The sequence below is a fragment of the Podarcis bocagei genome (assembly GCF_964188305.1).
Source record: "Podarcis bocagei genome assembly, chromosome: 4".
NCBI lineage: Eukaryota > Metazoa > Chordata > Lepidosauria > Squamata > Lacertidae > Podarcis > Podarcis bocagei.
In genome coordinates this window covers 25,419,276-25,435,413 of record NC_138128.1, presented here as the reverse complement: position 1 = coordinate 25,435,413, position 16,138 = coordinate 25,419,276, and the positions used below count along the sequence as shown (strand labels likewise).

General features: G+C 42.0%; 2 protein-coding genes across 4 annotated transcripts in view; one reads left to right on the top strand and one right to left on the bottom strand.

Annotated features, from left to right (window-relative positions):
• The window catches only part of MED12L (mediator complex subunit 12L), a 187,874-nt gene that overhangs the window by 48,537 nt on the left and 123,199 nt on the right, over nucleotides 1-16,138 (top strand). The window contains exons 12-15 of one of the 2 annotated variants that reach the window (XM_081190734.1): nucleotides 350-476; nucleotides 2,473-2,687; nucleotides 6,174-6,278; nucleotides 7,018-7,200. In XM_081190734.1, the coding sequence (XP_081046860.1) occupies nucleotides 350-476; nucleotides 2,473-2,687; nucleotides 6,174-6,278; nucleotides 7,018-7,200 (630 nt within the window). The remainder of the gene's footprint in view (nucleotides 1-349; nucleotides 477-2,472; nucleotides 2,688-6,173; nucleotides 6,279-7,017; nucleotides 7,201-16,138) is intronic. The other variant, XM_081190735.1, reaches the window with a different exon arrangement.
• Nucleotides 8,153-13,094, bottom strand: GPR171 (G protein-coupled receptor 171). Of its 2 annotated transcripts, XM_081190609.1 has the most exons (3): nucleotides 12,631-13,094; nucleotides 10,017-10,073; nucleotides 8,153-9,263 (listed from the first exon to the last, which is right to left on the bottom strand). In XM_081190609.1, exon 3 carries the CDS (start codon nucleotides 9,206-9,208, stop codon nucleotides 8,243-8,245), a length of 966 nt encoding a protein of 321 aa, XP_081046735.1. In that variant the 5' UTR covers nucleotides 9,209-9,263; nucleotides 10,017-10,073; nucleotides 12,631-13,094; the 3' UTR covers nucleotides 8,153-8,242. The 2 variants fall into 2 exon arrangements, with proteins under 2 accessions (XP_081046735.1, XP_081046734.1); XM_081190608.1 differs by lacking the exon at nucleotides 10,017-10,073 and having other exon boundaries at nucleotides 12,631-13,090.

The following is a 16,138-nucleotide window of genomic DNA, read 5'->3' as shown; positions in this document are numbered from 1 at the left end:
TTAGCGCAGTTTATCCATCTTGGTTCATAGTGGAATGTTCAGGCCCTGTAACAAGCATTGGAAGTCTTTAATCTCTCAAGCAGAGGGAACATAGGATGCTGAGAATGCCAGTCTTTATTCCATTCTTATGTGTCACCTGGCCACATCTCAGATGACTCTAGATTAATTTGTTTGTTTTTCCTCGCACACAAGCAGAGACCAACAGGTTGAACAACAGGTTATTTCCCCCCTCCCCTTTTTGCTTGTGTGCCCCTAAGTAATAGGGGAGGGGAGGGCAAGTGCAATTGCATTCATAGCTGTTTCGTTGCAGTTCTACGCTGATTGCTTTTATCCTGTCTTATTTCTGCAGCGATGTGGTGAGGCAGAAGTCTTGGACGAAAAGGAATCCATTTCTTCGGCATCACTTGCTGGATCCAGCCTTCCCGTTTTCCAGAATGTCCTCCTTAGGTTTTTAGACACCCAGGCCCCTTCATTATGTAAGCATCAAATCCTCTCTGTTCCAGAGCAGGATGAAACTCTGTGACCTTTTGTCCAGCTACTGGATATTCACTATTATTATTGGTGACTGTATCATTTTTTCCCCTCCCTCATTTCTGCCTGACCTACAGATTTTTATTTTTTTCCCCTAGAAGGCTTTAACTTTCCAAAACATTGTGTTTTGGGAACTGAAGTATTTGTGAGCTTTGTTTTTGCCTTGAGGCAATTAATGTAGCTTTTTCTTTTAGAGCTTTTGTGGGGGGGATGTCCTGCCTGCCTTACCTTGGACCGGTTGCTTTACAATCTAAACTTAGACTATACAATCTAACATTTGGCACTAGGGAAAACATAAACTGAAACTCTGACATTATCATTCTGTACATGCTTATTCAGAAGTAAGACTCACAGTTTATAGTGGGGTTTGCTCCTATTAAATATGCACAGGATTGTAGCGCAAATGTGTCAGATCTGAGCTTCAAGGCACCAGCTCATCAGTTTATTACCAGATGAAACACAGTTGTCCTCCAGTGCTTATCAGAGTAGTTTAGACTTTTTTATACCTCCCTTTGCAATTTGTTCCTGGTTTCTCCTCATAGGTGAGCCAATAGTGGTCCCACATGCCCTTGCTGCGTGTCCACAAAGGTGGAGCTGATAGTCTGCACCTGCCATATTGTGACAGGAATGCTGTTCTCAGAACTGGGGCAGCCACACTGAAAGCCCTGCTCTGAGTTACTGTGGAGCGGGCTCCTGATATCTTTGGAACCTGAAGGATAAACTTCTGATATGCTTAACCATATGCTGAACCTGTATATGTTGCTTTCTGACACTTGTGTGTGTGTTTGTAGTAGTTAGAAAAAGAGAGCAAAACTCTGTAAGGGTTTAAGGAGTGGGAATGTCGGTGCATTCAGGTGCTGTGGGTTCTAATAACCGGGTTTCCTCCACATCATTTAACCTATATTGGTTCAATAGTGCAAATATATTGTCTTGAAGCTGTCCAATTCATGGTACATTATTCTTATAACTTCCAGAAAGCCTCAATGTGGTCAAATAAATTTGTTAAGCTGCATACAAATACACCAATCTGAGTATTTTTCAGAAGTGTTGTAGGACCTTCTTATATGGGCTGACTTTTTGAAGCCTGGATTAACCACATGAGGATGGTTTGGGCTGCAATTCATAGTCATGGAGTCAGAAGGGACCATGAGGGTCATCTGGTCCAACCCCTTGCAATGCAGGAATCTTTTGCCCAATGTGGGACAGGAACCGATGAGCCTGAGATTAAGCCTCTGATTGAGCTATAAGGAGTGGGGTTAACTAACCTGTCCTGCTAGCAGAAGCCTGTGTGAGGTCTCCTACTAGCACAATGGACCTTCCCCTAAATCTCTGGAGGGATGGAAGAACAATTTGTGGGAGCAGAGGGGATACCAATCTGTTGGACAAGCAAGCTGATGTAACTTATCTCCTTAGGGCCATGTTGAATTCTACCCTTTGTGTCTGAAATATTTAAGTAGCTATTTGTGTAACTTTAATTTTAAGGTTGTGGGATGCGGGTGGCACTGTGGGTTAAACCACAGAGCCTAGGACTTGCCGATCAGAAGGTCGGCGGTTCGAATCCCCGCGACGGGGTGAGCTCCTGTTGCTCAGTCCCTGCTCCTGCCAACCTAGCAGTTCGAAAGCACGTCAAAGTGCAAGTAGATAAATAGGTAACGCTCCGGCGGGAAGGTAAACGGCGTTTCCGTGTACTGCTCTGGTTTGCCAGAAGTGGCTTAGTCATGCTGGCCACATGACCCGGAAGCTGTACGCCGGCTCCCTCGTTCAATAAAGCGAGATGAGCACCGCAACCCCAGAGTCGGTCATGACTAGACCTAATGGTCAGGGGTCCCTTTAGCTTTACCTTAATTTTAAGGTAGGCTTACTTTTTTCTTCTTCTTTTCAAACAAAAGCTGCTTGAGCCTAATGGTAATTAATAAAATCTAACCTTTTCTCTATTGGTAGCTGACCCAAACAGTGAACATGAGAAGATGGAATTTGTGAACCTGGTGCTGCTTTTCTGTGAATTCATACGGCATGATGTTTTCTCCCACGATGCTTACATGTGCACTTTAATATCACGTGGGGACTTATCCATCACTGCAACCTCTATGTCTCGCTCGCCAACTGGGGAAAATATGGATGAACAGTATTCTAGGGAACAAGATGTGAAACTGGAGGTATGAAGTGCATTGTCGTTTGCTTCTCAGCTTCACTAGGTCAAAAATGACAACCTGGTGCTGTTTTCTCCCTACCCCACTTTATCCTAAGAGCATTTTGAAAAATAATAATTGTGCTGCCTAGAAAGCTTTATTGGTGTTGTTCATCAGATTCTCAGTGCCAACCTTTAACGTAGCCCCTTTTAGCCAGTATAATGTAAGCAGTCCATGCAGCTACTGCTACTCCCCAGTTTCTGGAGGGATTCTCTTGGCATAAAAAGGAATATCAGTTTATGGTCTTCTCATGTGACCTGGGATTTTGCACGAGTGTGCACGTGTTTTATGCTGATGATGCAGGACGAGAGTTGCACTGTGCAGAAGCTTCCATGCCAACAGTGCAATATTGAGATCTCAAGATCTCAACATTACCCTGCTCTCAGGATAAGGCCCTATTGGCTGTGCCATAGCCTGCAGAAATATATCTGGCACCATCCAGGTAGAGGCCCTGCCTGGTTAACAAGTTTATGGAATGGTTTCTCGCTTGAAATAAAGCAGGTGCCAACCTTGCTGAGTTTTCCTCTGGGGGTCATTGATACCTGACCTTGAGAACTTTTCAGGTTGCTGGATTTATTGTTATATTGTAATTTATACTGGTTGTATTGTTTTTGCCTTTTGCTTTTTTACTGGTTTTGTTTAGAGGAGTGTCTTCCAAAGTTTTAAACTGCCTTGGGATTGGAATGGAAGACAGTATATGAGATTATATAAGTTTCATTCCCTCTGAAGGAACAGACATGTAGTTTGGGGGTTCTCCTAGATTAATCTGTCAGTGGAGGCCCTGGTTACTTCTCTGGTGATGGGTGCTTACTGCCAACTTGTGTTGGTGTGTCGACGATACCCATTCCTGGATAGCGATACCTTGGCCACCATGATTCCATGTACTGGTAACCTCAGGACTGGACTACTGTAACAAATCAGGACTGGGTTACCTGAAGGACTGCTTGCCCCTGTATAGACCTGCAAGATCACTTCGAACACCTGGGATATTTTTGCTCAGGCCAGCACACTCTACAGAATATCATATAGTGGTAATGTTAAAACAGGCAATTTCCTCCTTTCCCCCTTCACTCTGGAATGCCCTTACCTCTGCCTTATGATGTGAAGCACCATCAATTATTTGCTTCAGATATCTTTATGAAAACGTGCAGGCTTTCCCTAACCCGTAAGATTGGAACCTGTATCACTGATTTTCTGGGTTTGCTTCTGTGATATTATTTTACTGTTTTTAATGTTGATTGGTGTTGTTTCCATGGTACGTAGACATTTTTTAAACACGAAGGGTTCTGTTCGTTGATGCCATTCTGCTTGCACATCAAAGTTTTGCTTGCACAATGAAACCTCCCTCTCCTCTCCCTGCACAACCTCAAAATCTGCTCTGGAGAGTTGGGGGACTCTCTAGAGCAGAATTTGGGGGCACAAGGGGAGAGGAGAGGAAGGCAATATAACCCTCAGTGGTTTAGAAATATTTATTAAATAAAATAAAAATATTATGCAGATGAATGAGATAATAGCTTTGACACATTATACTTAAAGGTAGTTTATGGCTAAATGCAGAGCTGCCATGATGACGAAATGCCTGTTGCATAAATGAAATGTGATATTTTGCACCTATTGGGCTCTGATGGATCAAGATCTCTTTATATATTAAAGGTGCCGATAGAATTAGTTACATTTGCATTGTTTTATATGTCCATGATTGGAATTGGAAGGAAAGGGTGTCCTTCTAAGGTTTGAGCCCAAATTTTATTTTTAACTTTAATGGTTGTTAGGTTCTTTCCTCAAAACCAATCCATTGGACCTGCAAGAATCATGACTTCAGACTTTTATTTCTGCAAGGTTTCATCTCAGCAGCAGCACAATCTCTTGTGAACAGTGGTCCTTTATACAAATTGCACTGTTCTTGGGGAATACGCATCCCTCTAGAGAAGTATTGATGGTTTAGCTGTAGCCTTTCTCTAATCTGATCCCATAGCAAAGCAGACATTTCCCAGGAGATTACTCATTCATTGTAAACAAAACATTCAGGCTATTGCCCTTGAGTGCAGTTTCCCCGAGCTTGTTATTATTATTTTTTAAGTATGACTTCAAAAAGAGACCATTTTGAGTGTTACCGTAATTTTCGCTCCATAACACGCAGTTTTTTGCTCCTAGAAAGTAAGGGAAAATGCCTGTGCGTGTTACGGAGCGAATGCACTCGACCGGAGCCATGGCTGCCGTCAGTCAAGCAAAGCGGAGTCGCTTGCAGGGCTTTGCATGGCTCTAGCTTTGCTTGCTTTACAGCCAGGAGGAGGGGGAGGAGCTGAGGAGGAGGGAGGGAAGGAGAGCCATGCCAGCAAAGCGGGCAGCAGCCGCTTACACGCGAGGAGGGACAGACGGGAGCCATAGCAAGCCGGGAGAAGGCAGGCAGTTCAAAGCCAGCAGGCGCTTTTAAAGTAGCCGGCAACAGCTGCTGCAGCCTCAGCTAGCAAAGGTCCCAGCGCTCTCTAAATGGAGCAATGAGGCTGCAGAGGGACAGGAGGGCTTGGATCAGGAAGGATAAAGTTTAAGCAACCAGCAGCAAAAAAACCCAAAACCAACCTGGAGCTCTGAGCCAGGAGCGCAGTGAAAACCAGGAAGTAAAAGAAAAGGCTATCCCCCCCGCTTCTCAGCTGTTTTCAGGCAGGATAGATTTGAGCATTGTCTGGGTCCTAGTGCCCCTACCGCTTTTTGTGCTCCATTCTATTGCTGCTGGTGGCTGCTTATCACTCAAACTGAACCTGATACCAGTAGCCACCTGTACAAACAAAGTAGAAGGCTGCAAGGAGGAGAGCTTTTACACAGCTAATGGCAAATCCCCTGCAATCCAAGTCCTCCTCACTTGCTCAAATCTATTCTGCCTCAAAACAAGGAGCAGAAGAAAAAGGCTGCAAACTGTTAAATGGAGAAAACCCCAGGCACAGGGCAAATACCTTAAGTATACCTTTAAAGCAACAGTGCTCTTTCCCTCCCTGCTCAGCTCGCAGAAAAGCTGCTTCTCCACCCACCCCACGTGTGCTCCTTATCCCTTGAGTGCTTTTCCTTCCATCCCCACTTAAAACGTGGTTACAAAGCACAGATCCACATGGATCCTCAGGATTTTTGCACTGGGTCACCCCAAACTCACCATCAGATCACATGTCTGTGGCCACAGCATGAACCACAAAAATCATACATCTACTGTTTCATTTAGAATATTTTTTTCTTGTTTTCCTCCTCTAAAAATTACTTGCGTGTTATGGTCAGGTGCGTGTTATCGAGCGAAAAATACGGTATATATGTTGGGGGCAGAAATGTCTTCCGTCTTGTTTAATCTAAGAATTTTAGTATTGTGCTTTTTAAAACTGAGTGATTTTTTAAATCTTATGTGGCCAGTCACCCATGCTTTACATCATGCTCTGACTGGTGTTTCTTTTTCTCTTCGGTGATCATTAGGACCATAGTATTATGGAACATATGTACATTGACTCGGGAACTGCTAATATTTTTGATGACATAGACAAGAATGACTTTAAGACAGACTTTGGTTCGGAATTTCCAGTAGGTCTAACTTCGGATTTTTTCAATTAAAAAACCCCATTCTTCACTTTGCTACGTGTGTCAGCATGATCTGAGACATGGAACACACACACTCTTACCAGCATTTTCTGCATTTCTTCTGGTATTCTCAAAATATCTCGCCCCTTTCCCCCATACTCATCCTTTCCTTCTTTTAAACAGCATCATGGTCTTAGGTTTACAAAAGATGCCTCACCTATTTCCACTGTGGTAACCTTGATACCACTTCCACTGTGTTTAAACTGCCACCATCATGAACATGTCACGAGCAGTGAAACATTAACTCATATCATTTATACTTACTGAAACCATTTTTTAAAAAATAAAACAAAAACATTTTGCCATTCTTCACTCACAATATTGAGTGCTAACATTGGCCCCCTTATTAGCTGCTGTTTGAAAACTGAATCAAAATGGTTTTAGTTACTGTATATTTCAATGCAATTGGATGTTGTTTTCATTGGCATGCATCAGCAGTAGCCAATGTGGTGCCCTTCAGATGTTATTAGACTACAATTCCCATCATCCTTGACCATTGGCCATGCTGGCTGTGACTGATGATAGTTGTGGACCAACATCTGGGAGTTGCCACATTGGCTGCCTCAGACATACATCATAAGTTACCTATTCTGAGGTAAAATGAAGCTGCATTTTTTGGCCATACCATAAATTCAACGGATATTTCTGTTTACAGTATTAAATGTTTGTTTACATGTCCTAGATATTTTCTCCAATGCCTGGGGAGTCTTGTGAGAATCTGACTTCCGTATCAATGATAGACAGAAGAATTTCAACAATGAGTGAAAAGTCTATGAAGAGGGAAAAACTGAGGGAGCTGATTTTTCCATCAAACTACAACCTCCTTCGCCATTTGCAATATGCAACACATTTTCCTATACCTCTGGTAAGTAACTTCTTTCTGTCTTTGAAGAGGAAGTCTATACACATGCAAGCAAAACTACAATTAAGTGGGATGCAAATTCTGTTAAATAAATAAATTGCTTACTGGCTTACTTCAAACTAATGACAATTCATTTGGCCAGGTCGTGCCTCGTTGTTTTGTTATACTCATCATACAAAGTGTCACTGAAACAGGTGAGTGTTAAATTAGTTGACTCAACTCATTTCCTTATATCCAGTTAGACTTAGCCATGACTAGTTTTACCTGGATTTGGGTTCCTATATGAATATTTTATCCAAGTACATTTTGAAAACTGTACATTGTCTGTCAAGCATATCATGGTCTTCAAGCAGATTAACATGAAAATAGAATCATAAACCATTCGTAAGTATGGGGCTTGTTCCTGTGACACCATTTTTTATTGTTACATCTGAACCAACCCCGCTGTGTGTACTCCCTTAGATGAATTACATGCTTCTTATATACATAACTCTAAATGTCAGTGTTATGAAAGCAAAAAGGCTCACAAAGTATTCAGTCATGCCACTTCAAGATATCTGAATGTCAAGTTACAGGTATGCAGGGGGAGAATTAATAGAATTGTTGAGTTGGAAGGGATCCTGAGGGTCATCTCGTTCATCCCTCTGCAATGCAGGAATCTCAGCTAAATCATTTGCCATGGGGCACTTTGAGAAATACCCAGCCAAGTCATACACAGAGTAGACTATTGAAAGCAATGACTAATCTGAGTACGACTATCATTGTATTTCACCCTTCAGAAACAAAATGTGACAACTGCTTGTGACACATTGTGCAACCAAATTCTACAGAGCAATAGCTACTAGCAATGAATATGGTACCTTGGGGTGGGGATATTGCTTCTTTCCCTTAGCAATTTCTCAGAAAATGCAGTGCCCTTGCAACTGAAGCTCTACCTGAAGGAAAGATGGAGAGATTGTGTGCTCTAGCTGGGGTGGGGGCGGGGTCAATGCATTTTTAATGTGCAATAAATTGTCTAGAGTGGTCTGCAGTCTCCACTGAAACATCAAAGTGCTGTCTCTGTTAATGCATTTTCTGGGGGAGTATTATTTTCTTTACGCGACCCGAAAGCCTTTGTCACGTTCAGTCTAAATGTCTTTGAAAGGTAAAAATACAAAATTGGGTCAAAACAGAGATTTGACACGCCAAGTAGCAGGGTGGATTCTTTTGCTTTGAAGAGCGTTCGCCTGAGAGAGCAGTCTGTGGTTATAGCTTTGCTTTGACTCAGAGTATACGGGATCCGGACAATATGGTAAGGAACAAAGCATATTATGTAGCTTGCAGTGACTAAGAGTATGTTCACCAGAGCTTTCTTCACATTGTCGTAGCTCATGTTGTATCTGTTTCGATAGAGTAATCTGATCACAAGGAAGTTAGAAATAAGCACTATGGCGGAAAAATTGAGAAATATGGCAGAACAAATGAAATTAGTGAAAACATGCCAATCTCTTCCCACCGTTGTTTTGAAATCAATACAGCCCACATTGGCCATTTCTTTGATTTCTTTGATTGGAATTGCCATGTTTGGCACCATGATAAATAGAACCATTGCCCAGACTACTGCTGATATCATCTTAGCAAAGCCAGGCTCCTGGATGCGATAGATCTTGCAGCTGTGTATTAACTGAAGGCAACGGTCCATGCTTACAAATCCCAAGAATATGATGGATAAGTACATGTTGATATAGATGAGGCAAGCTGTGACTTGGCAGTGGAATATTTTCAGTTTCCAGGGAGCAACTCCTAAATCAACTGCGATTTTCACCGGCAAGGCAAGGGTTAGCAAAAAGTCTGCTGTTAGCAGGTTAATTAAGTAGACGCTCATGCATTTGCGATGTTGCTCTGCCTTCAGGAAGGTCCACAGGGCAAAGCAGCTCCCGATGAACCCAGTAAGAAAGATCAAGTAATAAAAATAAGGAAATGGCTCCATGGCAGAATAAACATTGCAACCTGAGGAATTGGTTATGTGCATCTTAAATGATTCACAGGAGAGGCAAAGTATATGCACCTTTTCTGAGAGACAAAACCTGGAGTTGGGGGAGAGAGAGAGAGAGAGAAATAAACAAACAAATAAACTGTCTTTCGGTAAGCAATAGTGTTGCACAATACCTAACCAAATCTGTGACTGTTGTTAAGAACAGGCACCCCCAAACTCGGCCCTCCAGATGTTTTGGGATTACAATTCCCATCATCCCAGACCACTGGTCCTGCTAGCTAGGGGTGGTGGGAGTTGTAGTCCCTAAACATCTGGAGGGCCGAGTTTGGGGATGCCTGCTTAAGAAGCTCAGGAGCCACTTTCCCCATTCTGGTGCCCGCCAGATGTTTTGGGCTATAGCTTCCATTGGGCCCAGCCAATGGTACACATATATTTTTTAAAATGTTTAAAGCAACTTTTTGACAAATTTGTTCAGTGTGATGCTGCATTCATATGAGAAATGCATTTACTCCAAAGCATTTCCTTTTCAGGTAGCAGGGCTGATTGCAGACTTAATCGTCCCAGAAATGGAACAAATAAGTGTGAACACTGCTTCTCTTTTTGTTTTATTTGGTATTCTCAGACATCCCTAGGCATAGGAGGTTTTAATTGAGATGCAAGGAAACCATATTTGCCAAGAACATTTCCATAGTTTGATGGTCTGATTTTTTGCAGCAGGATCTGTTTTGTAGATGTACTGGTAGAAATCATTGCTAGAGCCATGCACACTGAAGAGGAAGTGGCTATTTTTAACATTTCTAAGAAATGAAATGCAGTAATGATTTCCAGATGAAGAACAGTGAACCTTCAGCTTCCATTTGATGCACCTCATAGATGTTTGCCCTCTCCAGTTGTTGTGGAGCTGTTGGTGTACAAACAGAACTGTAGGTTAAATGCTGGAATCGTTAATGTTGGCAGTTTTACAAAAATAAAATGTGTGTGTGTCAATTTACATTTTTTTCAAGAGCTTTGGCTGTAAATGGAATTGATTTTTTGTGCAGTTTTTTGAAGTGCACAAATACACCACAGGTATGCCATCATTTTCAGAGATAGTTAGCAATGGAACCTAGTTTATATAACTAGCCAATAAAACTACAGTGGTACCTCGGTTTAAGAACAGCCCTGTTTACGAATTATTCTGTATACGAACTCCGCAAAAGCGGAAGTAATGTTCCGGTTAGCGAACTTCACCTCAGTCTACAAAGGGAAGCCGGTGGAAGGGCACCGGCGGCGGGAGGCCTCATTAGGGAAAGTGCACCTCGGTTTAAGAACGGTTTTGGTTTAAGAATGGACTTCCAGAATGGATTAAGTTCGTAAACCGAGGTACCGCTGTAATGCAGAAGGTAGTGTGACTGCACAGCAGGGGACTAGTGTGGCCAACCTGCCCAGAAGCTCCCAGCACAATTTGGATTGCCTGGAGCACAAATGCCAAACTCAACTCACTCACCTTATGAGTAAATTTGTAGGAATGGGTCAGAATTTACATCAGAATGAAATAAAATCAGTTGGTTGGGCAAGGGATAGTCTGAAACACGTCAAAGCCAGGCAAAAGGAGAATCCATCAGAGAGGAGGCAAGTGATAGTGAGGCGTGAGGCGTTGGAGGTTTGTATAATACACTCTTGTTGGTTATAAAAGTTATAAATGGAAATCAAATTACAAACATCCTCATTTAGCCAAGCGTCGGACAACTCTGTGGCAGTAAGTCAGCTTTTAAATGACTTTTGAAAACTGTTCATTCTGTCAGGAAATTATCTTTCCCCAATAGTTTTCTGATTTCTATTATCTTTTGTTTTGTTTTGTTTTAATTTTATGGTTTTATCTATTGTTCTGAACTGATTTTATTTTTTTTAATGAGGTAGTGGTATATAAATATTTTTATAAATAAAAATAAATGAGGATGAGGGCCCAGTTTGTATGTACCTCTCTACAGACAACAAAATTGTCCATTTATCCAAACCTTTGTAATGACTTGATTACTCTAAAGTAGCATCTACTCTAATCAACTTGGCAAGGCAACTTTTAGATGTATCTGCACCTTTCAATGGGTTTCACTTCTCCTAGAACTCTGTAAGCTAAAGATTTGCAGGTGGCTTGCTTATTCAAGTGTGTATTAGCTATGGGGATGTATTTTTTCAAGGGCTTTCTGACCACAGCCCATTGCTACCTCATTTTTCACAACTCACGAGACATCTATAGCCAGCTAACTATTTCACATCTTGTTTTTATATCCTGCCTTTCCTCCGACCACAGGAGCACAAGGTAGCTAACAACATAAACTAGGCAGAAATCAAACAGACATCAGTAGCAGAATTAAAACCTCAGAATCAAGCTAATCAACAGCAGCATCAAGTAACTGTAGCACTACTAAAACAAAATCTGTTATTAGCCAAATCAAAATAACCAAGGGCTTGTTGGAATAAGGTGGCTTTTGTTTGCTTACAGAATGCCTGAAATGTTGAAATCTGGTGGGCTTCTCTTCAGGTCATTAGGTGCATGCCAGCAGCTATTTACTAATAGTCAGCAAGGGGGCCTGGTCAGGTTGAGTACAATTCAGCATTGCACTCTTAGGCTGGTGTCGTGTGTTATGACAGTGGTGTGGCAAGTGTTAAAATACGCCTGTAATGTGTGCAGTTAACTGACCATGTGGATCAGACTGCTAATCAGCCAAGTTCCCAGTCGGCAAGGGATGTGTGGTGCCTGAGGGTTGATAAGTGTGGAAAGTCAGTTATTTTCCCAGGGTCTGAAGGCACATTGCTGAAGCTAAGCAGGTCTGGGTCTCTGCATACTATCAACACCATGTGGAAGTATGCCATTGGTCAACTTTGGTATATCCTACGTCCATCTTATTAGTAGCTTACACAGATGATTCCTTTTAAATCTTGGGAGTCTAAAGAATTTAACCAGAACACAGTGCTAGAAAGATCTGAGAGAGTTAGGGAGGAACCACTATGAAGGGATGAAACGCATAGGAATGCAGAAAGCTGCCTTATACAGAGTCAAATCACTGGTCTTCCTAGCTCAGCATAGTCTATAGCAGCAGATCTCAAGGGTTTAAGAACGAGTTCTATCCCAGCCATTCCTGGAGAGGGCGAGGTTTGAACCAGGGACCATCTGCATATAAAACAGAGGTGTTCTTCCACTGAGTTTAAATATCATAATCTTCCTTCTGAGAAATGACAGTCACTTTGAATCAATTACAAAGGAAATTGCACTGTGGTCCTGAGATAGCGAATGCTTGATTCTGTCAACTCCTTCAACAGAAAAAGTCGTTGCAGTTTTTGTGACTATGAAGTTTCAGCATGGAGTATCTATACTGAGTTTGTCCCTAATTGCAAACACCAGCAGTTTACATAGCCTGCGTTTTGTATTTGCGTCAATGATAATAATGACTGGGTAAAGTATTTTAAAAGGTACGTACCTGTTTTAGAGTCCAAAAAGCATTGAAGAAGTTTGCTAAATGTCCTGTTTAGTATTGGCAGGCGACCTGCTTTTTGCCTTGTGGCCAGCTACTTTTCCTTTTGCTCTTTATATAGTTCGAATCTTAAAAGAGATTTTCCTGTGGCTTTCAAACACATCAGTTGACGTCTATGAAACCAAAAGCCATCTGAAGGTGTGTGCGTGTACGCACACTCCTAAGAGTTCAGAATTATTCACTGTTGCAAAATAATACTTCATCCTCCTCTTGTGATTGGGTGGGAAAGCAAAGTTGCTGTAATGACTTGAGACCATTATCCTTTTAATTTTTGCCAGTGGAATGCCAGAACAGTTGAGATAGTAGCAGAATAATGCACCTTGCTTTCTCAGGGAGCAAACTGGAGTGTGAGGTTCAGCAGAGCATAAATATGTATGTAATTTTAAAGGTTTTAATTAAAGCAGTCCTTCACTGATCCTATCTAGGTGGTGCACAGTCCAGCAAAATCAATTGCAGCAAGTTTTAAATAGAGGTAAAGTATTAAAGTATTTTAAAGTATTAAAGGTAGAGGTAAAGGACCGCTGGATGGTTAAGTCCAGTCATAGAGAACTATGGGGTGTGGCGTTCATTTCACTTTCAGGCCGAGGAGCCAGCATTTGTCCACAGGCAGCTTTCCGGGTCATGTGGCCAGCGTGACTAAACCGCTTCTGGAGCAACGGAATTACAATGTTATGACTAAAATAAATAAAACATTGTTATAAAAGCATAATTTAGACAAACAGGCAAAAACAAAACATTGAATTGACTTTTGCTAATCTCAGGAGATTTTAGCGTAGGTTGAATTCTTCCACTGAAAGCATTGGAACTTGAACTACCGTATTTTTCGCTCTATTAGACGCACCAGACGATAAAGCACACCTAGTTTTTAGAGGGGAAAAAAGTATTCTTTAAAGGGAGCGCTGAGCAGAGTGCGCTCTGTCCCTTCCCCCCACCTCCCGCAAAAGCCAGGGATAGCCGCACGAAGCCTCCACAGGGCAGCGGGATGAAGGCTCCCTGTGCCCTGCGGAGGCTGTGTGTGGTTAAAAAAGAAGCCAGGACAGCCAGCGGGATCGCAGCGATCCCACTGGCTATCTTGGCTCATGGGATAACCACGCACAGCCTCTCCCGGGCAAGGGGAGCCTTCATCCCCTGCCCGGGAGAGGCTGCGCGCGGCTAAGGCTCCCCAAAGAAGGGCAGCCCTTCTCCCTCCTCGGGGAAAAGCCCCGAAAAGCTGCACACACACTCCACACGGCTCTTTAAAGGGAGCGCTGAGCAGAGCCTCCTGCCTGCATTCGCTCCATAAGACGCACACACATTTCCCCTTGCTTTTTAGGAGGGGAAAAGTGCGTCTTATAGAGCGAAAAATACAGTATATCGGGATCATTTCATAACGTTCCTGTGTGTCTGTGTTAAGGAATTCCTTTAGTATCAGCTACAGTGCGGCTACCATTTTGTTGTTGTTGCTTATGTTAATTGTTGCAACAGAGAGATGCACCTATCTGTTTCTCGGAACTTAATTTGGAGTGATACAATTACATAGATTAATAATAGTGCCATCATCTCTGAAATGGCTTTATTCTGAGAAGCATTCATAGCAATTTTTTGCAATATCTACAGACTATGGTTGTTGTTATCTTATAAATACTACTGATAAAAATATTATTAAAAAGACTGTGGTCTAACCGTCTTCTTAAATTCATTTCCCTCCCCATGCTCATGAATCCAGAAGCAGGTTTGTGTCCTGTGTTCAGTAGACAACCACCGATTGAATGAAAAGGACCTCACATAAATATGTTTTCTATGCAAAAAGGACCCCGGTATTCTCAGCTTTCTTCATTGGGGTCCAATGAAAAGAAAGATTTTAAACCCCCCAAATAATCAAAATCATATCAAACAACATAAATTTTAAACTTAGACATTCCAGATAGTGATACAGTCCCTGAAATACTTAATATTCTATCTTCAAACTTATTGTGAAGCCTTGGGTGTGACCCTCATATCCCTCTAGTTTGTAATTCTTTCTAACAGGATCCTGAGGGAAGCTTATGAACAGGGCATGAGGCAACAGCATTCTCAGGCTTGTCGCTATCATTTAGTATTTATAGGTATACAGCCTGAGACTACGGATGTTCAATTCAGCAATCATGGGTAGTGGTGGAGCAAACTTGAGGAACTTTGGTTCATTGGAGCTGAGGAAATGAGTGCTGAGCATGGCACCCTTACATTTTTGGAGGCATCTGATGTGATTGCGAACAATGAAACATTAAACAGGAACTGAGAAGCAGAAGAAAATCGGGACTGCTTCCAACAATGCTGACCCTAAATCTCAAATCTTGCTAGAAGGAACAAGACTTCCATCCCTCAAATAATCTCATTCCCATCGAATCTAGCTCCCTAATGCTACAGAGGTTTCTCCAGTTCAAAATGAACAGTTTCCAACACCATATTGTGGCATCTAATAAGGGGGAACTGTTCTCATGGCCTACTCAACTCGGAACACCAGAGTTGTGTATTACAGAAGGCCTCAAAGCGTCTGACTAGCTCTCAGTTGTGGAACTGACAAGAGAGACAACCTTTTGCTGTGCTGAGTCAGACTTGAATCATACCTGCAGCTTTTGTTTGAGAAGCCATGTCCTCCCAAACCACTGATCAGCCTATATACTCCAATTGGCATTGTTTCCTGTTGTTCCCTCCTTCTGTCGAGAAGGGAGCAAATATCACCATTGCCAAGAGCGTGCACCAGTGAGGGAAAGCAGATCTCTGAACTAATATTCATACAATACACCTGGGAACTGTTGATAGGAAATTACCCCCCCCCCCATTGACTTAATGTAGATTGCCACTGGGATGTCTGATGCTATTGTTGGGTTAAAGTTATGAGAGTACTGTTTTAGTTGAAGAGAAGGGATGAAGATTTTCACTGGAGAAATTCAAGAATACAGTTGTACCTTGGTTCTCAAATACCTTGGTACTCAGACACTTTGGTTCTCAAACTCTGAAAACCCAGAAGTAAGTGTTCCTGTTTTCAAACATTTTTCAGAAGCCGAACGTCCAATGCAGCTGTCGGCTATTGTTTCCAGGGCGCCTGCACCAATCAGAAGCTGCACCTTGGTTTTTGAACATTTCGGAAGTAAAATTGACTTACAGAACTGATTAAGTTTGGCGCTTTTGTTTTTGCTATTTATTTTTTGGTTTTGAGGCTTTTTCAATTAATTTGTTTTTGTGACTGTGTGGAACCTGTGTGGATTGATTGATTGTGTGACTGTGGAAATAGATAAAAGCCCCCACCCCCAATCCAAACAATGACTATCATCAGTGCAGGTAAGAAAAAAAGTAATTTTAATTTTTATCATTGTTAGATAGTAAAATTCATGTTAAATTGCTTTTTTAGGGGTTGTTTTTAAAAGTCTGGAACGGATTAATTCGTTTTGCATTACTTTCTATGGGAAAGCGCGCCTTGGTTTTGGAACGCTTT

Excerpts from the sequence above, each read along its gene's own strand:
- GPR171 (XM_081190609.1), bottom strand. The coding sequence starts at position 9,208 with ATGCACATAACCAATTCCTCAGGTTGCAATGTTTATTCTGCCATGGAG.